The 26,416-nt window shown below is 56.8% G+C and overlaps 2 protein-coding genes across 3 annotated transcripts; one reads left to right on the forward strand and one right to left on the reverse strand.

Moving 5' to 3' along the window:
* Positions 1-2,184: 2,184 nt before the first annotated feature.
* Positions 2,185-8,435, reverse strand: LURAP1 (leucine rich adaptor protein 1). Its single transcript, XM_074906284.1, has 2 exons — positions 8,158-8,435; positions 2,185-4,867 (listed from the first exon to the last, which is right to left on the reverse strand). Exons 1-2 carry the CDS (start codon positions 8,365-8,367, stop codon positions 4,178-4,180), a joined length of 900 nt encoding a protein of 299 aa, XP_074762385.1. The 5' UTR covers positions 8,368-8,435; the 3' UTR covers positions 2,185-4,177.
* Positions 8,436-8,570: 135 nt separating this feature from the next.
* Positions 8,571-25,070, forward strand: POMGNT1 (protein O-linked mannose N-acetylglucosaminyltransferase 1 (beta 1,2-)). Of its 2 annotated transcripts, none has more exons than XM_074906286.1 (22): positions 8,571-8,707; positions 9,669-9,863; positions 12,901-13,009; positions 13,405-13,520; positions 13,828-13,893; positions 14,288-14,401; positions 15,075-15,192; positions 15,491-15,589; positions 16,094-16,221; positions 16,805-16,875; positions 17,181-17,256; positions 18,711-18,794; positions 18,927-18,968; positions 19,183-19,241; positions 19,771-19,843; positions 20,143-20,271; positions 20,578-20,703; positions 20,859-20,923; positions 21,298-21,342; positions 21,517-21,652; positions 22,159-22,268; positions 24,735-25,070. In XM_074906286.1, exons 2-22 carry the CDS (start codon positions 9,747-9,749, stop codon positions 24,988-24,990), a joined length of 2,139 nt encoding a protein of 712 aa, XP_074762387.1. In that variant the 5' UTR covers positions 8,571-8,707; positions 9,669-9,746; the 3' UTR covers positions 24,991-25,070. The 2 variants fall into 2 exon arrangements, with proteins under 2 accessions (XP_074762387.1, XP_074762388.1); XM_074906287.1 differs by having other exon boundaries at positions 22,556-24,867.
* The last annotated feature ends 1,346 nt before the right edge of the window (positions 25,071-26,416 follow it).

The following is a 26,416-nucleotide window of genomic DNA, read 5'->3' on the forward strand; positions in this document are numbered from 1 at the left end:
CTGGGAGGCACTGCCACTGTGTCACTTCATCACACTGCTCTGCCTGAAAACTTTCTCACGAGGGATTTGATTTTCAGGCAGTTCACCCTGCAAAGCAGCCTGTGCTCAGCTTGGGGGAACCAACAGGCAGGACGACATCAGCCCCGGGTTAGACTTGCTTCATCTGGACCTTTTCTTATCTTTTCATCTCTGAGCAGCTGGTGACAGAGGCAGAGCCAGGGCAGGGAGGTCTGAGAGAAGACGGTGGTTGTGCAGGGCCCCCATTTTAGAGCAGCCCCAAGCAGCTACAACACATGGAGTTTGCCTTCCAGCATCTGATCCCTGAGCAATGCACACAGAATGACACAAGGGAAAACAGGGAGCATTCCTCCCAGCACCGAGGAGGGTGGGGGTGCCAGAATCCAGCCCTGCAGGCTGCACTTGCACCCACATATCCCCTGCACCCACTCCCCACTCGGGACACTCCACAACAGCACACTCCACGCCAGCAAGTGTAGGGTTGTGTGGGGCCACAGGTCTGCCAGACCAAAGGCCACAGTAGTTGGCAGAGGGGCTGGGTGCACCTCCTCTCCCACCAGCCTCTTCCCCCCCTCCATCCCAGGAAAAAGTTATTTTCACGCTGCCTGCCTGCAGGAACTAACATAAATTGCTGAAATGGCTGCAGTGCTCAGGGGACAGGCCCTTTTGGAGCCAAGCTGCACACAGGGAGGGGAAAGCCCAGGGGACTTTTTAATAACTAGCAAGGGGAGCTATTAAAGTGTTTTACTGCCTCGTTAAGACAGTCTAATCTCTGTTTATATCTTTTTTAAAAAAATTGGCTTGTCAGTGTTTTTATTGTAACAGAGGTGGGTGTTTTCTGGCCCTGGCTGGGATACTGCCTGCTTTATCTGCTTGTTTTCTTACCTGATACCAGCCCTGAACAGCCCAAGAGCAGTCCAAGGGCAGCAGCAGGCAGGGCCAGACAGACTGCTCCTACCTGGGCAGCAGTGAGGAGAGAGACTGCGGATCTGTGCTGCAGACTGTTTCCCATCCTTGGGTGCTCTGCACCCCATTGCTGCACCCACCTTCCAGCAAGACAAAGGTCCCCAGGGTGTTTCCCCAGGGCAGGTTTGGGACACACTGGCTCTGCATGTGCCTGGGCAAAGCTCGGAGATGGGTTAGCCCTTGTCCAGGCAGCCCAGACACAGGGCAGGGGGTGGCAGGAAAACTGTGAGATCTCATCCACTCCTCCAGCTCCAAGGGCTGGGATTAGGGGGATACCCAGATTCTGGGGCTATGGCCAATTTAGGGTCCTGCAAGCTAGGCTGAAGAGTCCATGCCCAGGGGAGCCCCAGCAAAGGCTCACTGCAGCAATACAGAGCTGTCCGACTGCCGGAGTCTAGGTTTGGAAGAGGAATGGTCTGGGCATTTTGTTTCTAAGGTTTTCTTTATTTTATTTTATTTTTTACCTCAGCCCAGCAGAAAATGGGGAAATCCTACCAAGTCCTACTGGCTCCCGCATCCACCTCTCCATCTGCAAAAGTTCACGATTTCAAAGCCAGGAGCTGGAACGGATGCTGAGGCCGGGATGGCAGGGCTGGATAAGCCACTTGCGTTTTCTTTGGAAAGGCCGATGTTTGCACGAGCACCAGCTCTAGTGGTTTTAAAGGGACCCACCCAGGAGCAAATCCCAAAGCCTGAAATCAGAGCTGTGGCTGTTCCTGCCCTCAGCTGGGCTGGAGAAGTCTCTGTCCTACACAATGTCACGGGTAGAGGAGGCCACAGGAGCCAAGGCTGCGGCTGCAGAACAAGGGAAGTGAACAGAGACCCCAGCATGGCTAATGGGGCTGGCAAACACCTAGAATGATCTTGCTTGGAAATTTGGGACAGGAAGAGTAAACCTGCTGTTTAGCTGGAGACACAGTTCAGCCGAGCCCATCCGCCAGAGATCCAGTCTCACCAGCATCCTTGGTCCCAGCAGATGTGGTCTGGTAACCGGCTGCTTCAGGAAGCATGACTTTTATGTGTCACCACTCTGATGTGAGAAGGGACAGATCCCCACACACACGGTCTGTGCCTGTACCAGCACTGGGGCTAAACCTGCCCTGCCTGCAGAGCTACCAGCAACTCCAGAGCATTTCAGACCGGAGTCTTTCCCTTTCTTCTAGAAACCACCATAAGTTCCGCAAAGCATGGACAGTGTGGCCTGGGAGAAACACTACCATTTATTAAGCCAGCTATTTTTTGTTGAGAATGATTTTAACAGCGCTGGAGGACTTACCCTGTCTCCCCCAGGGACCCTCAGCTGATTTATTGCATGCAGGGCTAGAAGTAAAGCAGGGGACAGTCAGCCTTGTGGGACATGGTGGCTCAGCAGCAGTTGCGGAGCTACACAGGAAGCCATGAGCTGCTCACAGGCGATGTCAAGCCAAGCACAGCTGCTCCGGAGCAGGCAGATGGGATGCTTGCATAGAGCAACCTGGTCCCAGTTTGCTGGGATTCCCCCAAGTCCATGTCAGGTGCCATCTCCAGGAATTTTGGATGTTGTCCTGCTCTCCATGTCCATCCAGGGAAGCCCTGAGGATTCGCAGGAGAAGGGAGGGTGCTCAGGGGTCTCGGCACAAAGGGTAGTTTCCACTGAAGGTGCTGCTTCAGAGACACAAAGCTGGACCTGTCATGCACCTGACCATCTTCCTAACCATGGCCAGCTCACATCTTGCATCTAGAAAGAGTCACAGCCAGGCCTCCCCTCTCTCTTGGCTTCCTATTGACATCAGGAGATGTTGTCCCCACTCCCATCACCCCAGCAGGGAAAGATCCAGGCTGCAACCCACAGAGGAAGGGGAACGATGGCACCGTGGTGAGAGCAAAGCTGTCACAGCAGTCAGCTGGGGACAGACACACCCACAGGTCATGAAGCCAGGACCCCCAGGGTTGTCGATGCACATGGAAGAGCCGTCTCCTTGAAGCAGGGTGCTGCAGGATGCTCAGAACCTTCCCTGCATCATTTGGCAAAGGCAACAGGCTCAAGCTCTCACACAGCTCCAGGCTGCAAGCCATGCTCTACAAGCCAGTGAGGTGTGTACTGGGAGGCATGGTGGGTGGACAGTAAAAGGCACAGGCAGAAGCCAAGGCTAAAAAGACAGAGAAGATGTCTCCACGACAGGGTCGCTGGAAATCCACCCCAGCAGAGGAGCCTCATATTTCTGGGTGCTGGTAGGGGACAGAGACCTGGTGCCATTCAACACACAGATGCAGAATCCCAGCCATCACCTCCATCACACTGCATCAGGGGAAAGCACAAGCCTTTCTGAGTCTGAGCCCTGCAGGCTCTGCCAGGCTGCTTGTACGCTGCCACATCTCGGGGTTTCTGCAAGACCTGGTCCCGAGGTGGAAGACAGTCCAGAAACAAACTGGGAGAACTGGATCTCCATCTCCCACCCAGTGCTTTTGCACCACCATCCTTCCTCCACAGGGCATGGACAAAGGCTTCCCAGTGCAACAGGACCAGCTACAGTGACTGCCCTGATCACACTTCAGATTGGTTTCACAATGGTGTTTAAACCAGGCAGGGCTTCACCCACAGGGAAGAGGGTTTTAGCATCCACCATATGCTGTGGCCAAACCCCAGGTGCCCCAGGTCAACTCTACCCCAGATGGACACTGGCCCTGAAGACAATGATGAAAATGAGCTCATCCAACAGGGATACCCTGCTGATGGTCCTGCTCTGCACCTCGCACTGAGCATGCTGGTGCCACCAAGCTGTGGATGCGTGAGAGCATCTCCTGTCCTCTCTGGGTAGCCAGTTTGGGGGCAGGGTGCCCACTTTTTGCAGACAGGAGGCTGAGGATTAGAGGGGAGAGGTCCCAGAAGTCCCTCTGTCTCAGGTTTCCCCACCATCCCTTCCCCACCACCAACATCAAGGACAACAGAGAAGTGATCAGCCACCTGCAAGCACTGTCCCAGAGCAAAGGATTAAATTTACAGGGACCCACCTCTCCCAGAAATTTGCCACAGGTCAGACACCCCCTCCCTTAGGGCTACATCACCAAACACTGACAGGGGCATCAGAGGAGCAGTGCAACACCACCAAGCCAGACTGTCCCCCTTGTCCAGCCACCCAAATTCCCCCAAGCAGAGACAAGTGAAGCAGAGCGGGCAGTTGGGAGAGCTGGACTGGGAAGGTGAAGCCATGGGCTACAAGAATGTCACATCGTCCTGAGACTGGAGCCAGCGCCAGTGGGCATCATACTCCAGGTGCAGTTTGCTGTTGAGTTTGCAGTTCTCAAAGTCAGGCTCGGCTTTCCGAGCCTTCCCACCCGGGTTCCCCTTCCCCAGCCTCTCCCCAGACCCCGATGGAAATTTGGTGTCTCTGCCTGGTTCCTGAGAGGAGGGCTGCTGGCCCAAATACCCGTTGGCCACCTGGGGCTCTTTAGCAAACCGGTGATCCTGGGGCACCCCAGGTGGGGAGAGGTCCACGTGAGGCCACTCGTGCTCCGCTTTGCCCTTCTCTTGCTTTGCAAGACCCCTCTCAGTGTCGATCCTGACCCAATCCTGCTCTGCCTTGACCAGGGCTCTGCCCGGTGTGGATGCAGCAGCAATTTCAGCAGCGTTTTGGGAATACTCATCCATGTCATCGGCCAATGTGTCCAGGTAGCTACCAACGGAGATACTGTCCAGCTTGTCGTTTGGGTCCTGAAGGCTGTCCCAGCTGCCCCGCCGCGAGGCTGCCTGGCTCTCCACCAGGCTGTACTGGCTGCTGGCCAGGCTGCTGCACCGGCTGGTCAGCGTGCTCCTCTCCTCCAGCAGCCACTTCACCGCCTCGATGCCCTCGTTCACCACCACCAGCTGCTGCAGGATCTTCACGTCCACTGCTCGCAGGTAGGCCTGGCAGGGAGACAGAGAGTGCAGGGCTTTTGAGGGGACCAAGGTGACCCTGGTGGCTGAGGGCCCTGAGTCCCAGCCCAGCCTGGCAGAGTGTCACTATGGTGGCCACAGGTCTCCTGAGCTGCCTGATGAACAGCACTTACGTCACTGTCTCCTACAGGGACAGGGGTAAGCAAGGAACTAGAGGCACTGGGTGCAGATCTGAGCCCAGAGCATCCCCCAAGCCCTGCGAGGCAGCTGGCAGGGCAGGAGGGACCAGGCAGGAATGTGGAGGGACATTGCTCAGATCTGGCTGGACCATCAGCACCTCCTTGGGCTGTTTCTGCTGGGTCCCTTCATGCATTTATTTCCCCCTTCTAGGGTCTGATCCAAGCCTGGTGACAGTGTGACACAGCATGATTTGGAGCCTGAGACCCAAATCACTCCCAGAACAGGGGAGGATGGTGTGGGGGACAGGCACTGCTGATCACACCACTCGCTTTGCCGACTCCTGCCCCTCTGAGTCTGGGAGAAGCTCTTTGCAAGACTTCAGTTGCTGCAGAAACATCTGTTTTCCTAACGGAAAGCCCCACATGCCAAGACATTCCTGTCTGTGTGATACTGGCCGCCGAAAGCCACTGGATTTCCCCTGCTCAGGACGCAAATATTTTGCCAGGAAAGGGAATAAAGTGGTGGCAGGGGGAGAGGGAGGGAAACCTATTTCAAGACAGGTACAGGCAGCCTGAGAGTGGTGGATGCCCACGGGCTCATTCACAAACACACAGCATGCCCATTCCCAGCAAGCTGCAATGGAAATCCACACGGTCCCCCGGGATCATTTGTAAGCACAGCGCCCCGTCCCCAGCATCCGGTACCCTCAGTCACCCGCCCGCCCACGGGTGACCGGCCCGTCTCTCGAGACCCCTGTCTCCGGTCCCACAGCAAGAGCAGCAACAAAAGCATCTGAGGAAGGAGCCTGGGAAAACCCCAGCCAGGGTTTGGCACGTGATGCCTCTCAATCCAGAGGACACAAAAAAAGGGGCAAAGATTCGTAGAGAACTGACACCAACCCCTCATTCCCTCCCCACACTCCTCAAGCTGGATTTAAATAAAAAATAGCAGCAATATGCCCAGACTGGGGCAGGAGCCAGCTTTGAAGTGCAGAAACTTCCTTTCTAGGCAAGTTATTTCAAAAACTGCCTACAATGGACTTTTCTGCACGCGTTGCTAAAGCATCTGGCCTTGGCAGGGAGAAGACGTGGGAGGAAGAAGTCTGGGAACCCCTGATGGGGGGGTTCCCCATTTTTCTCTGCCTCGTGCAACTGTGGCTGTCAGAGATGCCAGGGGAGCCACCCTGAGAGCAGAGGGTGGGAAATTGCACCCTGCTTTCTATGCTGTTTGCTGAAAAGAGTCAACTTTGGATTTGCTGCTACTTCAGATCAGCCTGACCCCCGCCATTGCACTCCAAAAAAACCCCTCTCCAGCAAATCAAGGTTAGCATGGGAGCAGACCTAGGTCCCGCTGCTCCCTATATTCCTCCAGATGTGGTAATGGGTGCACCACACCTACCCCGTACCTATCCCAAAGCCCTCATGGTGCTCCCAGCACGTGCCCACCAGCATCCGGACCCAGGACAGCAGCAGCGTCCAGAGGGGAGGGAGCCAACAGCGGTCCTGAGTGCGTGGCAGGGGGCAGAGGAGACCAGCCTGGATCCCTGCTCCAGGCTGTGACACCCTGCACTGCTGCTGTGCCTCAGTTTCACTGTACATCCTGCAGCACTGTCCTCCTCCACATCCAGAAATGTCCCCCCTCTCTTTCAAAAGGGACCCTATGGGCCGGCGGTGCAGGGGGGACCATCATGCTCTTCCCCACACTCTCTAGGGACAGGCAGAGGGGGGAGAGCATCTCTCAGGGGGGATATGGTCCCGCTTCCCTCCCTCTGGCAGGCACCATCTCCCTTCGAGACATCTAGCCCCAGGGATAAAACATCCTCCTTGGACCAGGTGAGAGTGGGAATTTGCCATCTTCTCCTCCCACTGCCCAGTCCTAGGTCAGCTTCTCCTTTGAGCACTGGGTTTGCAGGTCCCTGCTGGGGCAGGGTGGGGATGGGACATGGACAGATTTTGGTTCCTGTTCATGGGGATGGGGAGATGGGGGGAGCCCCATGCTGGGCTTTGGGCACCCAGGTGCCATTCCCAGGCTGTTGACCTGGGTCCCTGCTTCTTCACCGGCCGGTGAGAAGAGCCAGGGCAGAGAAAGGAAAAGCCCTTCGGAGCTGCAGTTCATAATGTGCGGCCAAAGCCAGGCCTTGCGGAACGCGGGCTGAGCCTGCCTGCCCCTGGGCAGGGCAAACACCACTGCTGCTTCCTCCTCCTCCTCCTCTGAGCAGCCCAGGGCCCGCAGACCTTTCTCCTCTGGTCAGAGTGCAGCCTGGAAGCCAGCAGAGAGGGAGGATGAAAGCAGAGGGAGGATGAAAGCTTTTACACCGATGGGGAATACCAATCTGGCCAAAGTGTGGGTGCGGAGGGCTCAGGCTGAGTGGGCCCCAGCCCCCCGCGTGGCAGGCAGGGTTGCTGGCATATTTAGCCTGTTTCCCTATGGAAACGCTGCTCATTCCCTCCCGCTAGCGTGTCTGTGCGTGGGAGAGTCCCTTCCCCCAGCAGCACTTGAACCCATTGCCCAATCTCGCCACGTTTCCCGGAGGCGCAGGCATCGCCGGTATTTGCTCCCTCCGCAAAAAGAGGGAGGTGAGAAAGCTGCCACCGGCACTCCCACGGTCCCCGGGAGAGGCTGCCACCGGCGCCCAACCTTCTACTAGCCACTGGAGAAGCCCCAACAGGAAGTAAACCCCGGGAAAGTTCCCAATGATGCTTGTGCCTTGTCACCCAGGGGGTGACACCGGGGGGGGGGGGGGGGGGGGCGGCCACCACCATGCCCTTGACGAAGGTCCCTGCCCTAAATCCAGATCCCCGGGACACCCCGGTCCCCGCCCGAGCCAGCGCCTGGGGGGTGCGTGGGGTGATGCGGGCAGGACGGAGGGGGCGGAGGGGTCCGGGGCACTCTGGGGGCGGATGCTGCGTGGGTCGGAGGGCAGAGAAAGGCCGGAGCGGGGGATGCGAGCTGGGGGCTGTTAACCCGTCCAGGAAAGAGCAAAACGGAGGAGCTGTCCCCAGAAAGCAGGCAGAGCGCGGGGCACTATTAGGGGCTGTCACCGGCGGGTGGCAGGCACTACCCGGGGGTCGGGGGCGGGGAGGGCAGTTACCGGGGAAGGGGGGGTGGCAGGCAGTGCCCCCCGGTGCCGCGAGACTCACCAGCTCGAGGCGGAGCGCCCGGAGGCGGTCGGCGAGCGGCGAGCGGGCTCCGCGGGCCGGTGCCGCCGGTGCCGCCGGTGCCGCCGGTGCCGCCGGTGCGGGGACGGTCTCGGCCCGCAGCCCCCGCAGCAGCCCGGCGGGCGGGCGCCGTCCCACCTTGCTGGCCAGGTCCCGCAGGTCGGCGGGCAGCGCCTCCCCGCCGCCCTCCATGCGGGTGGGGGGGGCAGCGGCGGCGGGGCCGCGCGGGGCGGCGGCCGCGCTGTCACCCCGGCCCGAGCCCCGGCCCCGCCCCGCCCCGCCGGGCCCGCCCCCGGCCCCCGCGCACCACCGAGGTCCGCCGGGGCGCGCAGAGCGGCGCGGGGGGGCGGGATCAGGGGCGGGGCCGGCGCTGGCCACGCCCCCGCGGCGTCTCTGCGGCGCCGGAAGCGGCGCGGCCCCGCTGGCGCTGAGGGTTCGCGGGGCGGCGGCACCGCCGAGCCGGGCCCAGCCCAGCCCAGCCCGGCCCCGGCCCGCCCCGGCCTCGCCCCGCCTCGGTCTCCCCGCGTGGACCGTGAGTAGCGCGGCTGGCACTCACTCTGCGGGCCGCACCGCCCGGGTCCCGGCCCGCTCGCCCGGGCTCTCCGCGGTCCCGAAGCACCTGGGCCCCCCCCAACCCGCTGCTGCTCCGGGAGGGCCGCCGCTCCTTGCCGCCTCCGTCCCCGGGCGTCTGGCGCTCCCTCCCTGTCCCCGGCCTCGCCCGGAGCGCCTGGGTCCCCTTCGCGCGACCCTTCCCCGCAGCCCAGCCCTCCCCCTCCCCCAGCCCCCGAGTGCCGGGATCCCTCAGCGACACCCGCCCTCCGGCATCGCCGGGGTCCCGTTGCCCTTCACCTGAGGGCTCTGGGTTCCCCAGTCCTCCTTTCTCTCCCCCTGGGTGGTTGCCGTGGGCTCCCCACCCCGTGACTGGTGCTTCCCCCCCTGCCTGGCCCCGCTGGCGGTGGGGCTGTGCTCCAGCCAGGCCCCTGGCTCTGCCAGGCCCAGCAGGGGTGGGGGGATCCCCGGCAGAACTGTGGCCCAGCTCTAGTCCCCATGTCTAGGCCGGCTGCATCCCCGCTGGTGGGGATGGTGCTGCTTCGCAGTCCCGCTGCTGTAAGGGGCCCCACGGGCAGGTATGGCCGGTGATGGCACCTCCATAATGCCTGCCAGTACGGGGCCTATCGCCAGCTTGTGCCTCTTGACCACTTTTGTTTCCAGCGGTGGGAGTGGGCCCACTGCACTGCAGTGGCCTCGCTAAGGGGCTGGCTTGTGGCTAGCTCATGGCCCGTGGGTTCAAGGGCTTCCCAACACCCTCCAGCAAAGCCTGTCCCCCTGGCTCGCTCCCTGCAGGGCTGGGGGTGCTGGCAGGCGGGGAGGCTCCATGGGGCTTTTGTTTTTGGTGCCATTCATGGCCACTGCTTGTGCCAGGCCCTGTCTTTGCTGAGGAGATGGTTTGAAGGCACTCGCCTCCCTCACCCAGCACCATCCCATCCTGGCAGGGAGCCCCGATGGACACGAGAGTGGAGCAGCACACATCCTGACCCCCACCCCACACGGCTGCCCCTGTGCCAGCCCCAATGACTATGGACGAGTGGAAACCCAACCCTGCCATCAAGCCCCACAAGAAGCGGAGCTGGTACCTTGCCTGGAAATACAAGCTGATGAACCAGCGTGCACTGCGGAAGCTGTGCCAGGTGAGTCACCGGCAGGCCTGTGGTGGATTAGGAACGATAATCTACAGGATTTACGAGTCTATGGAGCAGCTGCATGGATGGAAGTGGGTCTGCTGGCAGTCTGGGTGACTAACATGCAGGGGGAAGCATAATGTGTCCCCCAGAAAGCTACCTTTTGTGCCTTTGTGCTCATGCATGGAAGACTGCTGTGTCTAGCAGCTCCTTTCAGCTGCAAATGGACCTGTTGGGTGGCTGTGGCAGGAGATACAATTATCCAGGTATCCTTGAGAGGCTTGCAGCTAGAAACCTGACTGATTCCTCTCCTCCTGGTTCTGGACCCATGTCCAGTGTGACAGGGCTCAGCCTGCGGTGGGAAGCCATCCTTGCCCTGTTTGGTTTGCAAACCAAGCCTTGTATAAGGCACAACAGGTGGACAGAGAAAATAGGTCTGGGTAATGGGATCTTGTGCTCCAGAGGCAGCTGGCATCTGGGAAAGCTGCAGACCTGGTCGCTGAGCTGTAAAACAGCTAATGCTCAGCAGAGCCAGTGTCCTGGGTGGTGTCTGGGGGTCTAAAGACTGGAAGGGTTCAGCCCCATGGCAGTAAGCTGCAGAAAAGGGGCTGTTCCTGAGATGAGCAGAGCTCGTGAAATCTGGCAGCTGGTTGCTGTGGGAGGGAGCAGGGGAGGGTTTTGCATGTAAGGGCTCCCTGGGGAAGGAGACTGCTTGGTCCTGCATCCCCTGGGGTGCTCGGGGCATGGGGACAGGTGTCCTCATTCAGGCAGGTGTTGCTCATAGTGCTGGGGGCAATGGGCTAGAGCCTGCCTGCTGTCATTTCTGTCCTTCATGGCACTGTTGTGGCTTAAAACACAGATGAAAATTGAATATCTAAACCAGAGCTTCAGGTATGGGGTAGCCAGGTCTACAGCAGCTGGGCCTCTTATCAGCGGCTCTGACTGAGCCAGCCTTGCTAGACCCAGCTGCTGGTCTTGCTTAGTGCTGCTTTGTTCATTCTGGTCACCAGGGCTGCTCCCCCACATCTCCAGTACTGACCAGGGTGGAAGGTCTGGACAGGTTGGTAAGGTAGCCAGCTTCTCATCATGAGCTCAAGGCTCTGTTCATGCCTAATTAAAAGCTTTCTGTGCACAGGTCCTGAAAGGTGCTCACTCCTGAGTCAACAGCAAATCAACAAGCCAAAATGCCATAGTGACATTTATATCGTCACGTCTTATTGCTGGTTTTCTGTCTTCCTCTTCCTCAGTTACTTCTTGAACCTGTTTGGCTGCTTGGCTGAGATAGCAACAACACGTAGCTTGAGGCAGTAGCTGGCCATCTAGGACAGGGATCCTTTTAGTGCCTGTCACCAATGGCAGGCCTGTGTGTGATCTCAGCCCCATACCAGACCTCAGAGAATCAAGGGTCCTGGAGCTGAAAAAGGCACACATTTTTTAGGAAGAAAGCTGCTCTGGGGTTGAGGGGCAAGGGAGGAGTCTCAAAATCACCCAAGACCTGTCTCAACATCCCCTTGCAGGGGCAACCAGGCTATGAGCAGCCTCCACCAACCTCTCCCCTCCTCTCCCTTGGTTGCTGTGACATATCCACGCTGAGTCTTGGGATGCTCTGGAGAGGTTAATAGGACTCTGAGCTTGCATGGCTGAAACTGGAAACCCTCTGGTACGTCCAAAGTGTGGCTGGACCAAGGGGCCAGAGCTTTTGGGTCATGGGACTAATCTGTCATAGCACTCAGATTTGGGCCTCGGTGGAGGCTCTGCTGTGAGCTGGATGGGCCCTCCTGGCATGGAGAGTGGTGGTGGAGCCCTGCAGCAGCGTTAGTTTTGGGGGTAACAGGTCCTCAGGGCTTTGTGTCTTGAATCCAATGGCAAAGCCTTCCCTCACTCTGTGACTATCCAGGGCAGCTTTTGGGCTCCCTGCTAGAGTCAGCCCTGGGACGGGGACTTTGTCCCTGTGCAGAGCCCCACGGCCGCCATGTGCTGCTGTCACCTTTCCCCCATGAAGAAGCACCTGGGCCCTGGGTTACAAAGGTCCCTGGGCAAAGTAAAGTCAAATTGCTTCAGCAGAGGTCTTGGCTTTCAATCTTGCATCCCAGGCCAGCATTGCAGCTCTGAGTCCATCCTCTTGGCCGTGGCCAGACATGCTCTTGCAGCTTACACCTGCAGGTAGATTATCCCAACAGGGGATCTTTATGGTCCAAGTCTTCCTGTGTGGCTCTGCCTCAGAAAAGGCCCCTTTAGTGCAGAGTAACTTCTGATTTGCGCTGGGTCCAAATGCCAAGAAAAAGACTGAAACTGAGGAAGAGAGAAGCAAGATGGATTTCAGTAAATTACAGATGCTTATAGAAGTGTTGTAATCTTTTCTCCTTCCTCTTGGTCTAGGAGCAACAAGGCCATGGGCAACGGTGACGCTTACATTGGGGGTTCCCATGGACCCCTCCATAGCCCCTGGACCTTCCCATAGCCCTCTGTGTCAGCATCCGCACAGATTGTTTCAAAGTTTGCTGCAGACAGTAAGGTTGAGGGCTGTTCTCTGTGGCCTGTGGCACAGTGCGGTTTCCTGCAGAAACTTCCTTTTGCCTTGCTTTAGTCATACAGCATCTCCTCTCCACCTGCATACCCTGAACATGTCCTCTGGTTGCACAGGGAGAAAGAAGAGCAGTGATACTGCAGGAGAGGCAGAAGTTAAGGTTGCTTTGGGAGCTGTAACTGAATTAGCAAACTCTTTGCAGAGACCCCCAACCTTGATGCAGTGTTTTAGCAGGAATCTGTTTGCCGATCTGGAAGAGGGGATAAGTTGGAAGTGGGTTAATTCACACGTATCAAGAAGTCAGTGCTTTCCAGCTGATGAAAGCATTTCACCATAAAACTCGGTCACCTGTATTTCTTTTTATTTGCCTTTCCCCAGAAGGAAACAGGGGAAATGACAGATGCTTATGATCCCTTGCAAGATCTCCTGGGGTGCCCTGCAGCCTCTGCCAAGGGGGTGGGCTGATCTTGGGGTTGTTGTTACTTATAAGTTGCTAATGCAAAACATCCTGCATTGCAGACAGGTGCTGTCCTCTTCCTGCTTGTGACTGTGATTGTGAACATCAAGCTGATCTTGGACACCAGGAGAGCTGCTTATGAGGAGGAAGAGGAGTCTGCACAGGACTATGGTGAGAGGCAGCATCTTGCTTTTCTTTGAAAGCCAGGAATCTGGAAGGAGAGAAGTAATTTCTTTAAGTCAGGGCAAACTTGTGAGCAGCTAGGGATGAAAGACGGGTCTGTGCATGTGGGTTTAACAAAAATTAATAGAAAAGGCTGTTCCCATTCCTGGTCTGTTTACTTAAGGCTTCAGACACTTGGCTTCAGAGGTCTTTGTAGGGATAGCTGGGGCCAGACCTGTTGCCGTTTTGGATATCCCTTAGCTGCCATCCCTGTAGATTCTGACCCATGGCTTGTTGGGCTGGGATATCTGGTGGGCATGACCTTCTGGATGCTGGGCTAGCACCAAGCAGGGACAAGCCAGAGGTGCCTTTGCTGGTTGAGACTGGGCATTTCTCCCCTATAGATGATGAGATGCTGAATGTGGAGGTCCCTAGGCACCCTGTCAGCAACAAGAAGGTCTTGGATGTCGAGGTGTACTCCAGCCGGTCAAAGGTCTATGTGGCTGTGGATGGGACGACGGTAAGTGATGGGTGCTGGCTGTCCCCATGAGCAGAGGGTGGATGGAGCTGAATGGGTGAAGCCTCAAGCAGCGGGTGGTGAAAGTGCTTTGGTGGCTGGCAAGGAGGTCAGGAGTGATCCTGTTCCTGCCTGCAATACTCTGAAGGTTGTCCCATGTTGTTTTCTACTCTGGCATCCATCACTGCCATGAGCAAAGCCAAAATGTTACAGGAGAGAGAGACTTTCCTCTTGTTCAGGGGCTCTGCTGTGCTGACTAGGCAGGGAATAAGGTTTTGACATATGGTTCTCGTCACTTCTCCGCTTGCAGGTCCTGGAAGATGAGGCTCGGGAGCAGGGAAGAGGGATCCACGTCATCATCTTAAATCAGGCTACGGTAAAGCATCCCTGTGTGTCTGCATTTGTATTTCTTACTGAGCAGTGCTTGTCCTTGGTCTTTAACTCTTGGGTGCATGAGGCAAAGAGAAGTCCCTGAGTGCTTGTTTGTCTGTAGTTTCTAGAACATGTCATGGTCACCCAGAAAGTCCCTGCAGTGTTTCTCTTGGGCTTTTCTGGCTGTCCTCGGGGAGCAGGCAGGGGAGGAGCTGTGAGGTTGGGTGATGATGGCCCATGGACCTCAGTGAGCTTGCCTGGGGACTAACTCCCTGGCATACCAGAAAAGTAACTCATTGCACTGCTCAGGGACAGAGGCTTCCAGGACAGATTTCCATAACTCTGCATGTCCTGGCCATGTAGCATTTAAGATGCACCTGACATTTGAATACCAACAGGGTCATGTGATGGCCAAGAGGGTCTTTGACACCTATTCTCCCCATGAAGATGAAGCCATGGTACTTTTCCTCAACATGGTTGCCCGAGGCCGGATCCTGATCTTCACCATTAAGGTATGTGACCATAGTGTCAAAAGAAAAAATCATCTTGAGTCAGGACACCCTAAATCTCATCTGAGCACTTGCCTCCTGAATGTCATTGGGCATTCCCAGGACTAAATGTCACATCCCCGCTGGGCTGTGCCTCCCTGGCTGGATCACCTCCCATGTCCTCTCACCCCAGCTTGTTACTACAGGTACTGCTGGGTGCCCAGCGAGGCAGGAGAACAAAAAGCAGATGTGTCAGAGCCTGCAGCAATAAACAAGAGGTTAGGTGGAGAATGGACATGAGGAAATACAAGGATGTGGCAGGACCTTTCTGGGTCCCAGTTCCAGGCTTTACAGGGCACACTGTGGACTGTGCTGGCTTTGGGCTGCTGTGCGAACAGCACCGTGCTTCTTCAAGGCTTCAGGTTTAGCTGTGTGAAGTGTTGCTGAACACATGCCCCTGTTTGAGAACAGTTTGGGATCAAGGAAACAGGAGTCTGCGACTCTTCTGAGGACCTGCTCTGTGGGTCATGATGAAGCCACTGGCAGGTTTCATGGCACAGAGACCTTAGGAACCTGCTCTTGAAGGTTTCTGGTTCAAGGGTAGGAGTGGGCCCTGTACCTCTTTGGTGTTGATGGGAGACTCTCTTTGTCTGCATCAGGAGCCAGACCTCAACTGCAGGGTTGTGTTTTCTTCCAGGATGAAGGCTCCTTTCACCTCAAGGACACAGCCAAGAATGTCCTGAAAAGCCTGGGGAGCCAAGTTGCACCATTCCTGAGCTGGAGAGACATGTGGACATTTGTGGGGAAGAAGGGAGGTGAGTCTTGCACAGGCTGGGAGAGGATCTATGGCTTCTTTTTTTGGGAGGAGCTAGGTGAAGACAAACCCAGTCCATCCCCAATGTGCTGTCTGAGCAGAGAGCAAGTTATAGATAGTGGCAGCTCCCTTCCTGGGTGTGAGGGAGGGAATGGAGGCAGAGCATGTCCCTTCAGCAGCTCACCAGAGGCCAGTGGGAAAACGTGCCAATCTGCACCTGAGCTACAGCCCCTGATTATGCCTTGACACAGTGGGGATGGGCCCTTCCACACAGTCCTGACCCTGTGTCCCTGCTCCAGGGGAAGTATATGGGGAGAAGCATGCCAAGTCACCTGCCCTCTCGACATGGGGTGATCCCGTGCTGCTGAAGACAGAAGTTCATCTGACGTCCATGGAAGGTAGGAAGTAAGATCTGCTCTGCAGTGCCAGGTATCTCTGCTCTTGGTGGTTTTGAGTCAAAGCCATGCATCTATTAGCAAGGTCCCAGCATGGATTTAAGGCTGTCTGAGATGGGGATGGTAACTTTTAAAATGGGGCCAGCTTCCCATCTTCCTGCTTCCATGGCAAGTCCAGGCATGATTGTTGAGAAGGCTGAGGGTGGGGAAGTGGGGACATGGTCTGGCCATTTGTCACCTCTCCAAACCAGATCTGATCCAGTCTTTTCTGGCTATTGGCCTTGAACATGGCCCATTGCTGCTCAGAGAGGCTGTAAGGTGGGGATGTCTTCTGAATGGCTCCTGTGGTTACATCTGCATCCAGACGTGTTGCTTGTTTGTAGTAATAAGGACTGCCTCGGTGATTGCTGAGCCTAGGGAGAGCTGTGTGTGTGGCAGTGCAGCCTGGAGCACACAAGGTGAGGCCGTGGGGATGAGCAATCTGGTTTTTCTCCTTGGTCCCTCCAGATGCTGAGTGCCACTGGCCCGACACAGAGCTGAACCGCCGCCGGAAGAGGTTCTGCAGCAAAGTAGAAGGTTACGGCAGCGTCTGTAGCTGCAAAGACCCTACACCCATTGAGTTCAACCCTGATCCTGTGAGTGCAGGGGCAGAGTATTCAGGGAAGGCTCCAGGAGGGAGGGCTGGGCTGGACAAGGTGTGTTTGCAGCTCAGATGCAGAGCCTTGTCCTTAAGTACCAGCTGAGTGGTGAAAACTGCCCCTGGGCAAGCTCTTAACCCCAGCAAAGGTAAGGTGAATACACATGGTCAGGTCATGCTGGGGAAGGGAGTTCCCTTGTCTTATGTCTGCCCTGAGCTGCCAGGTTATCATGGCTCTAGAGACATCAGCATACGCAGCAGAGCCTGTACATTTGGAGACAGAGCAGCTATCATGGCCTTTGGGCTGCCCTTGGCACACTGCTGAAGGGTTTAGACAAAGGTCTCTGAGTGGATGCAAATTGGGATTTGGGAGCTAGGTCAGAGGTGGGGCGAAGGAGAGAAGATGGCAGGGTTTCCAGCTGTGCTGAGTGGAGTCCTGCTTGGTCGGCATGGTCCTGAGCAAGGGGTAGGACTGTTCAGCTCTGCTGTTTAACAGCTGCTTTCAGTAGCATAGAATCATTTACTCATTGAGGTTGGCATGGCCTCCCCCAGCCCCACTCACACACGTTGTTCTCTTCCAGCTCAAAGACAATAAAGTCTTTGATGTGCCTGTAGCTGTTATTGCAGGGAACCGCCCCAACTACCTGTACAGGTAAGCTCTTCCCGGGGACAGGCTTCTCTGCTCTGTGCCACAAGGCCAGGCATGGCCCAGGCCCTCCACTTCATCCTGCTGGCAGGATCCAGCCTCCTCCTGGGGTTGCACCAAAAACATGGGCAGAGCTGCTTGGACAGCAACCAGGGTCCTTGGCCATGGGAAGGGGAAGAGCCCAGGCGTAGCAGGTCCTGTTCCCTAATCATGCACCCTTTCCCCCACCCCAAGGGATCCATACCCCTTTGCTGAACAGCCTGGGCCCACTGGGGCTGTGCTGGGCTCAGACCCCCTCGATCTCTCCCCAGGATGCTGCGCTCCTTGCTGTCGGCCCAGGGTGTCAATCCACAGATGATCACAGTCTTCATCGATGGGTATTACGAGGTAAGGGCACTCCCAGAGGTCCCTGTAGCCAGGTCCTTGGTCCCCCAGTTGAGAGTATGTGGTGCTGGCTCCATCCTTGGTGGGTGGCAGGCCATGAGTCCCTTCACCCTTCCTGCAGTGGGTTAAACTGCTCCTCACCCACTCCTACACAAAGTTGGCCAGCTTAGCCAAGCTGTGGGTGTGGATAAAGCTGCCTTGGCCTTTCCCAAAGCCCAGAGTTAACATCCCCGTGTCGGAAGGGGGCTGGCGTGCAGGAATGAGGCAATTATGCTGGGCTCTCCCCATCCCCTTTTCTTGCTTGATGAGTGTCACCAGCCCTTTGAGCAGGGTCTGGGTGTAACACCTCTTGTCCAGCTCCCTCACATGAAGTGGAACAAACCAGTCCTGTTGTGCTGTCCAGCTCCACTCTCAGTAAGAGGTGGAGACCCAAAACGGTCTGTTTTCACAGGCTCATGGAAGCTGAGGCCAGGTAGAGGAGAGCTGACCCTTTAGAGGGCAAAGACCTTTCCATCAGCTCAACCTTACAAAGGAGGATCCCACTGCAAGCCCTGGCTCTCTGGCAGTGGAATGTACTCTGGGACAGGCATGTGGGATCTTAGCAGGTCTCAGGAGCTTGCTAGCTCTCATCTCTGCAGCAGCCCATGAAGTATTCTTGGTTGCCTTGTGATGGAGGTGGGGAAGGGAACAGTCTGGTTCCCTTACAGGCCTCTCCCACCACTGCCAGGCTGTGGGGCTAGGGGAGCTGGTTTGTTTATGCAGGCTCTCACTGCAGCACATCAGAGCGGTTAAAGATAGCAGCATCCATTGCCATGGCAACTGGAGCAGCATCCCTCAGCTACGAGGGGGCAGTCTGGATGCTTGTGCCGCCATGGTGGATACCAGGAAAAGGGGGAATGGTTGGTGCAATGGGAGCTCCTTCTCTTTTCTGTGGCTAGGAGGTGGGATGGAGAAGGCCTTGGTGGGGCCTTCTTTGGGCGGAGATATGTCAACCCAAATATGTGTTACTTCTGATCCCAGTGTAGATGTGCTTGATCAGAGAGGTCCCTTTCCTGGCAACTGCGAGAGATAATGAAGTTGATTGTGGTCTTGACATTAAGCAGCTAGTAGGTGTTCCTGACTGTGCCTGTTTTCTTCCTGCACTGTAAATGGGGGACTGGGAATTTGGGGCCTCTCAGATATTCTTGGATACAACTTTGGGTCTGCAAACTAGCAGGGCTAACAGAAACTTATGGCAGTACTTAAGGGCTGAAAGGCCAAGAGGGTTTGGTGAGTTTCTTGCTTCAGGGTCTACAATACAGCATCATTCTGAGCCTCACTTGCCTCCAAGAAGACAGCCACATGCAGGGAATCCCACAGGCACGTTCTTGTTGTCCCAGGGAGCTGACACTGGCAGAGAGTGGGGAGAATGTATCCAGACCCACACTTTTGATGAGCTTTGTACCTTTCCGTTGCAGGAGCCGATGGATGTCATAGAGCTGTTTGGCCTCTCAGGAATCCAGCACACTCCCATCAGCATTAAAAATGCCAGAGTTTCCCAGGTGAGAGACCTTTCCCAAATTCTGCGACAGTTATTTCCTGGGACCTGGGATGAGATTCGAGGGAGGCAGGCTTAGCCCTGCATCTGTGCCAGGTTGATGCTAACACAGGCAATGATCTGTCTTTTCTTGTAGCACTACAAAGCCAGTCTGACTGCAACCTTCAACCTGTTCCCGGTGAGTGAGGCCACTGCCTGCGCCCTGTCTAGCTGCTTGCCCATCAGAGCAAGACAGCACAGGGTTTCCCTGGGAGAGTGGCATCTGTGACCCCCATCTCACAGGAGCTGGAATCAATCTTCTGGGGCAGGGAGCAGCACAGACAGGGGATGCTGCTTGGTGTCTGTTCTGTCCTGTTCCTCTCTATCCTTCTGACATTCTCCTTGCTCTACAGGATGCTAAATTTGCTGTGGTTCTGGAGGAAGACCTTGACATTTCTGTTGACTTCTTCAGGTAAAGCTGTGGGTCCCTGTTTGGGTGGGGCATTTCCTAGAAGCACTCTGGCTGCTCAGGATCCCTGCCACGCTGTAGCTCGCCTGTCTGAGGCTGAGCAGTCCCCAGCAACAGCCATAACTGACCTCTGCCTGCAGAGAGGTTTGAGTTCTGGTGCTCAGTGCAGGGTGACTTTGGGGGCTGGGATCTCTTCCTGGTTTTCTTTTTGGGGACATCGATCCATTCTGTACACACATGGCTGGAGCTGCCCCATAGCAAGAGGACAGGGACAGTGTCTAACAGGGCTCATGTTTCTTCTTAAGGAAGAGAGACTCTGATGGAGCAGGAGACAATGTCTCCATGATGAGATGCAACTTAGCTTGCTTGGATGCTCCTCCCCTGATCTCACACCAGCATCAGCTACCTCAGCAAAAGAGATGAGTTAAACAGTCCCAGCTGTTCAGGGTGGCTCGTCTCCTCACGGAGAATTTGCCTTAGTTTGTATGAGGGAAAGGATGTTTGACCAAGGACTGGACAACTCTTTCCTCAGCTTTCTGAGCCAGTCAATACACCTTCTGGAGGAGGATGAGAGCCTGTACTGCATCTCAGCTTGGAATGACCAGGTGAGTCAAGGAAGGATGGTGGAGCAGGGATACCTCAGCCTGACATGGGAACAGCACAGGGCAGGAGTCCAAGTTCTGTCTTTAAAGCAGGGTGTCCCTCCCACTATCATCCTAAATGGGTCTGTCTGCCCTGCACTGTTCAGAAGTGCCTCTGCAAATCACTGTCCTGTCCCTGCCATGTGCTTCCCGGTGACTGTTCCCTGCTCCCCATGCTGGGAGCCTCAGTGGAGCAAGATCCCTCCTTTTCTGGTGGAGTAGGGGTACATTCAGGGTGCTGAATGCTCCCCATGACATCGCAGGGCTATGAGCACACGGCTGAGGACCCCTCGCTCCTGTACCGTGTGGAGACCATGCCAGGCCTGGGCTGGGTGCTCCGGAAGAGCCTGTACAAGGACGAGCTGGAGCCAAAGTGGCCAACCCCTGAGAAGGTGAGTACCTGAAAAGGACCGTATCTTCTGCACACCCCAATCTCTGTCCATCAGCCATCCCTGATCATCACCCAGTCCCTGTGTGTGCAACTCTTGGAGGAGCCCAGGCTCTCCCTGAGCTTCTACTGGGAAAGATGCCCAAGAAAAATGGATTTGGGACAGATGGTAACTTGAGGACCACATAGCCAGGCAGGCTGGGGCCGAAGGGGCTAGAGCTGGTGTGAGCAACCAGAAAGGTCCCTAGATGACAATGCTACCAAATCATGTCCCCAAACTTGAGTGTGAGTGGCAGTTTCCCCTCCCCAGCTCTGGGACTGGGACATGTGGATGCGGATGCCTGAGCAGCGGAAAGGCCGGGAGTGCATCATCCCTGACATCTCACGCTCCTACCACTTTGGCATCGTGGGGCTCAACATGAACGGCTACTTTCACGTGAGTGACCTCCCTCAGCACCAAAGCCCTGTCCTGGTGCTCAGCTCTGACTTAGCGACCTTTCCAGGTAGCAGGCATACTTGAGGTGAGCTCCAAGTACTGCTGACTCCTGACTGAACCCTGTTTTCCTTCCTTCCCCTCTCTCTTACTCCCAGGAAGCCTATTTCAAGAAGCACAAGTTCAACACAGTTCCAAATGTCCAGCTTAAAAATGTGGAGAGGTGAGTGCTGGTCAGAATAAGATCTGGATGAAACAGTTGCTTGACCTGACCCATGTCCCCTTGTGCTGAGGACACGATCCTTCCTTCTGGAACAGCCATAACCTTCAGCCCCCACAACCTGGCCTCTGCTGGGGAATCCTTGCAGTGTTTTTTGTGAGGTTGGGCTCAGCTACCTTGTGTTCCTGGTGGACATGTTGAAGGGTCACGTTTTTGCTGCCGCATGCATGGCAGTCCCTGCTCTCCGTTCGTTGGCTCCAGCCTGCCTTTTAGTGTTACACTGGGGCAGTCTTAAATTTGGATCATCTTGGGATGTTCCCTGCTTATCAAGCTGTCTGACTGTGCCCTGATCTCTGTGTCCTCTCCTCCTTCCACAGCTTGAGGAAGGATGCCTACGAGACTGAAATTCATCGGCTTCTGGGGTAGGTGCCTGCAGGAAGGTTTGGGAAACCACAGGGCACACTGGGTGAACCAATCGAGACAGAAGAAAGGGTGGAGGTGGCCCTGGAGGCCCCAGCCACTGCTTGCCTGTCTGAAGAACAGTGGGGAGAGGGAGGAGGTGGGGTCTTCTCTTACCCCTTGTTCCGTTTCCACAGTGAGGCTGAGGTCTTGGACCACAGCAAGAACCCCTGTGAGGACTCCTTCGTGCCAGACACCGAGGGCAGGGTCTATGTCATGTTCATCAGGATGGAGCAGGAAGCAGATTTCACCACCTGGACACAGCTTGCCAAGGTGAGGCCCCTGACATGGCCCATCCTCACCCCTGCACTGGTCTTGGCCTCACTAGGAAACATCTGGCTGTTGTTCTTGGGTTTGCCCATGGTATGGACACAGCTCAGCAAATGGATTCTTGCTGTCCTTGGGTGATGTTAAAGCTCTTGGTGTTTATAGAAGGTGCTGGGTCACCTAGGGCAGATGCTTGGCTCAGTGGAGAAGATAAGTTTTGTGACCTCCCTGTGTGGGAGCTCAGGGCCTGAGCTTGTCTGATGGCTTCCATTGCTCACCTGGAGGTGATGATGAAACCCCGTGTCCCGAGGCAGGGATGGGAGCGGGTTCCCCCTCTCCTCTCACTGGTGGTGGCTGGAGGGGTGCTGCCCTGCACCACCCCAATCGAGGGTCAGCCCTCTGCTGTGTTTCGGTGAGGGCAGGGGTGGTGGCTCTTTCCTTGCCAGGGGACACCTGGCCCTGGTGTCTGTCCCCAGGCTCTGATGCCTCTTCCTCCCCCTCCTCCATCCTAGTGCCTCCACATCTGGGACCTGGACGTCCGCGGGAACCACAAGGGGCTGTGGCGGCTCTTCCGCAAGAAGAACCACTTCCTCGTGGTGGGGGTCCCTGCCTCCCCCTACTCGTGAGTATCGGGGGGCACAGCAATCTGGGTAATGCCCCCATCCTCATGGCTCCATCCCCTGCCCAGCGCACTGCATCATCCACTTCTGTCCCAGCGCAATCCTAGGGTATACCACTCCCCTTCTTAATTAGTGTGGTGGGAAGAGGGGACAGGATACATGCGCAGGGCTGGAGGATGCTCCAGGGGGAAGAAGATTATGCCAGGAAGGCCAGGCAGTGCTGTTGAGAGTAGGGTCCTGAGGGGGACCGCCACCCCTCCCTGCTCCCACCCAGCCTCCTCACCTGCAGGTCCAAGAAGCCCTCGTCGGTGACACCAATCTACATGGAGCCCCCCGCCAAGGAGGAGGGGGCGGTGGCAGTGCCAGCGGTTGCTGCAGCAGAGCAGACGTGAGACTGGCAGCTGGGAAGCGAAGGGGACCGGGGAAAGACAGAGACCCCCACGGTGCAGAGTTGACAGCAGGTGTCGGAGGCTGGTGACTGGACACGGACTCCCATTTCAGGCTGCAAAATGAGATCTTGGGCTCCCTCCAGCCCCCTATTGTGCTCTCCCTCTCCTCGCAAGGGACAGGGTCCTTCCCTGTACATATGTCACCCCCCATCCCAGGAACTTTTTTTTTTTTTTTAACACAGACTCTTAACTAACACTGCTCCTTTTGCCCCCTGGCTGGGCAAGGCTGGAGGAAGGAGATGCTCAACTGGGGGCTAGAGGAGGCCTTGAGAAACACCTCCCTTTTTGGACTCCATGTGTCCTGAGAAGGCAGCATGTTCATGGTCAAGTGCTGCAGCCTACCAGCTGGGTGCTATTTATTAACTCTTGCCTGGCTGGCTCTGTGCCCAGTGGTGAATGCAGTGGTGAAGAAGGGATCTTCCAGTATCTCTTCTATCTCCTGCACTATGGATGCACCTTGAAGACTGTACGCTGGGTCGGACATCTCCCCACACACTGGCTTCACTTCTTGGGCTGCAGTGACTGGTGCAGCCCAGCTCACAGGCAAAAGGGAATGCTGAAGGGGAGCTGAACCTGCTGCGGACATGTAGGGGACACCCCGTACCCAGCACGAGGGCAGTCAGGTGCCCCTTTGCTTTCCCTGCAGTTTTGGGAGCTGGAGATGACTATAGATGGAAGTGGAGCAGGCTGTGAGCTGTGGCTCAGACCATCCTCACCCACCTTCTCTGTGGGGAGCAGCCCTGCCCCCCAAGTCATGGGAGAGGGGGTGAAAGTGCCTTGCGGAGTGAGATAGGAGCAGCCAGTGGGCATCCCTCTGGCCATGGGCAGGATGGACCGGGGTCCTCTGGAGCAAGAGGTGCTGTGCTCTGGCATGGGCCTTGGCTGTGGTACCGTACCCTGTCTCTCCCTCTTCCCTGGCGAGGTACCCCCAGCTTCTGCTGAAGGCAGAGAGGGTTTCTTCTCCTGAATCCCCACCCTTACTGTGGTACGTTGCTAACAGGGAAGCTGTGAAGTGAGCCAGGATGGGCAGCCTGGCTCTCCTGTGGTAGACCCCTTGTGCAGAGGGAGAGGGGAGGGGAGGGGGTCCCTGGACCCTCTCCTGTGCCTTAGGAAGGACCCCAGGGCCCCCTCCCACCCCAGCTACTCAGTACTAATGTGTTGTCCCCCCCTACTAGGGGTAGTCCTGCTCCCCTTGTTCAGTACTCCTCCCTCTCTCATCCATGCAGCCAGAGATCCAGGTCCTCCAGCCTCGGGCAGGGAAGCTGCACTCTGGTTTGCCCTTGGGAGGAGGATTTGCTGCTCAGCCCTTTCTCTGTGGTCACAGGGACTCTTCCCCTTCATTTTTTCACTGTCTACACTACACTAACTTATTTATTTATTGCTTGTGGGAAGGGGAGGATAGCAGGAAAGCAGCATGGAGAGCTGGCAGCCCCCAAGCTGCACAGGGGCACTTGTGGGAGGTTTCTCTCTTGACCCCCTGGCTCCAGCCTCAGTTCCCCTCCTTTCTCCCTTGCCCAGCATAGGAATGAATAGTTGTGAACCCGGGAAATCTGCTCCTCCTTGGCCAGACTGAGCCCTCTGTGACACAGCACAGCTCTGGCATGACTGCAGGGACTCTGACCCTCATGGTCCCCTGCATGCCTGCCCCAGCAGCAGAGATGGGACAGAAGCAGGAGGGGAACAAGAGGGCGCAGGCTGGCACTCTTGAGACTGTGGTACTGGGCTTGGGTTCAGCCTTGCCCACCTCTGCCACCTGCAGCCCTGCCCTTCACTGGGACTCAGCTGGGGCAGCCCGTGGGCAGGAGGCCTTTGTGCTGACCCTCGGGGTAAAGCAGGTCCTTTCAGTGTGGTGGGAAAGGGACTTGGCTTCTTCCTGGGGAAAGCAGCTCGCTCCCCATACCCTGCTTTGGAAAAACTTCCATGGCTCTCCACCATGATGCCCTTTCCCTGGCATCTCTGTTCCCAAGGCCCTGTTTCCCTTCTTGAAACTAAATGCACCCCCTTTCCCTTCTTTGGCAGGACTCAGGCTCAGCTTCCTCCTGGGGCTGGGGAAGATGGTCCTGTGGATAGGGAGTGGCTAAACACGAGTTCCCCTCTGCTGCCCACCCTGCAGCAACCAGGGGGCCGTGGCTCCCTGCTCTCAGCAACAGCAGGACTGGACTTGACCAGTGGGCTTCAACCTCCCCGTCTCTGCACACCACGATGGGCCTGGTGGGTGCTGTTCTCCGTCCCTCCCCATTCCTCCAGCAAGGCTCCAGTGTGGTGGCTGTGGTAGGGCTGGGTGCGTGGGCATCCCCAGGGCTTGCCGCTTTATGAATCGAATTATTTTTTCAGGAGTAAACATTGCAAAGCTGTTGAGCCTTGTGCGTTTCATAGCTGGCCTCGTACGTGGCCCAGGACTGGGGCCCCAGGCTCTGGTCACCTGCCTGGAAAGGACAGACCCCTGTCCTCTGGTGTCTCACTCTGCCCCTGTGCACCTCAGGGCTAGCTGTGGGCTAATGGTGGCCCTGTGCCCTGTGGCTCCTGTGCCAGCAGAGGTCCTCCAAGCTGTGCTGTGCAGTGCCAGAGCAGCTGGTGCAGGTTTGTAAGCCGTTTCCTCAAGCTTTATCACTTTTATCTTCAGTTCAGCAACCAATGGAAACTCTGACTGGCTGCCCAGGGCCTCTCACTTGATGTAACCAGCACCTCCAGTTGCCATTCCCTGAGAAATACAGACTTGTGGCCCTTGGCTCCTGGCTTGGTGTCCCCTTGGGGGTCAGCAGGGTCAAGTGGCTGCTCATCCTGGGCTGGGGGCAGCAAGCAGCCTGGTGCCAGCCCGAGCCCCACAGTGCTGGGCTGCATTTCAGGTGGATCTGGATGTCTTTCCTTTGAGGGAAATGAGGTCTTGGAAGAAGGAACCCCTGGCCAAGGTCACAGCAGAAAGACAGGAGACTAGCTGGAGTGGACCAGGCCCCTTCCATTAACCAGCCATGGCTGCAGCTGAGACCTGACCCTTCAGGTCATGTCACTGCTCCTGAGCTGTTCAGCCCCTATCTGGTTGTGGCTGGGGGTGGCAAAGCAAAAGCAGGGGCTGAAGGAGGGACCTCCAGCAAAACCACCTCTGCAGCCCAGCAGCCTTTGCTCCTCCCCGCAGGGGTGAGTGCAGGTGGGGGTGAAACGAAGCAAAACGAGGAGTAGGCTTGGTCATGCCCTGAGAAAAAAGAGCCGCAGAGCCTCTGGGTCAGCCCCGTGGGGGTGCCTTTTGCAGGAAGCCCAAGAGACCACCCCAGTCTTCAGCCCCCGTTGGGCAGGAAGCTGTGGGAGGGCTGGGGGTACACCCATTTCTGGGGCAGAGACCACAGGGCCCAAACAAAACTGCAGTGGGCGAGTGTCAGCCACCAGCGCGGACCAGCTGCAGCCTGATCCCTGCAGCCAGGCTGGACTTCTTCCTAGGTGGCTGCCACCCCCTCCTCCGAACCAGGCACAGCTTTCAGGGGGGCACCCCCTTGGCAGAGGCTTTTTGCCCAGCCTCAGGGACTTTGCTTTGTGGTGCTGGAGCAAGTTCTTGCCTCCTGGCAGCCTCCCCATCCCCATCTGCCTCCCGCCGAAGCCAAATCCTGTGGTGCTGAGCCCCTGCCAGGGCGCTGTGGGTGAGGGGAGGATCTGGCCACTGGGACTGATACCCACGGGCAGAGCCCTGCAGGGTGGTGTGGGCTCAGGTT

The sequence above is a fragment of the Athene noctua genome, chromosome 5 (assembly GCF_965140245.1).
Source record: "Athene noctua chromosome 5, bAthNoc1.hap1.1, whole genome shotgun sequence".
NCBI classification, from domain to species: domain Eukaryota; kingdom Metazoa; phylum Chordata; class Aves; order Strigiformes; family Strigidae; genus Athene; species Athene noctua.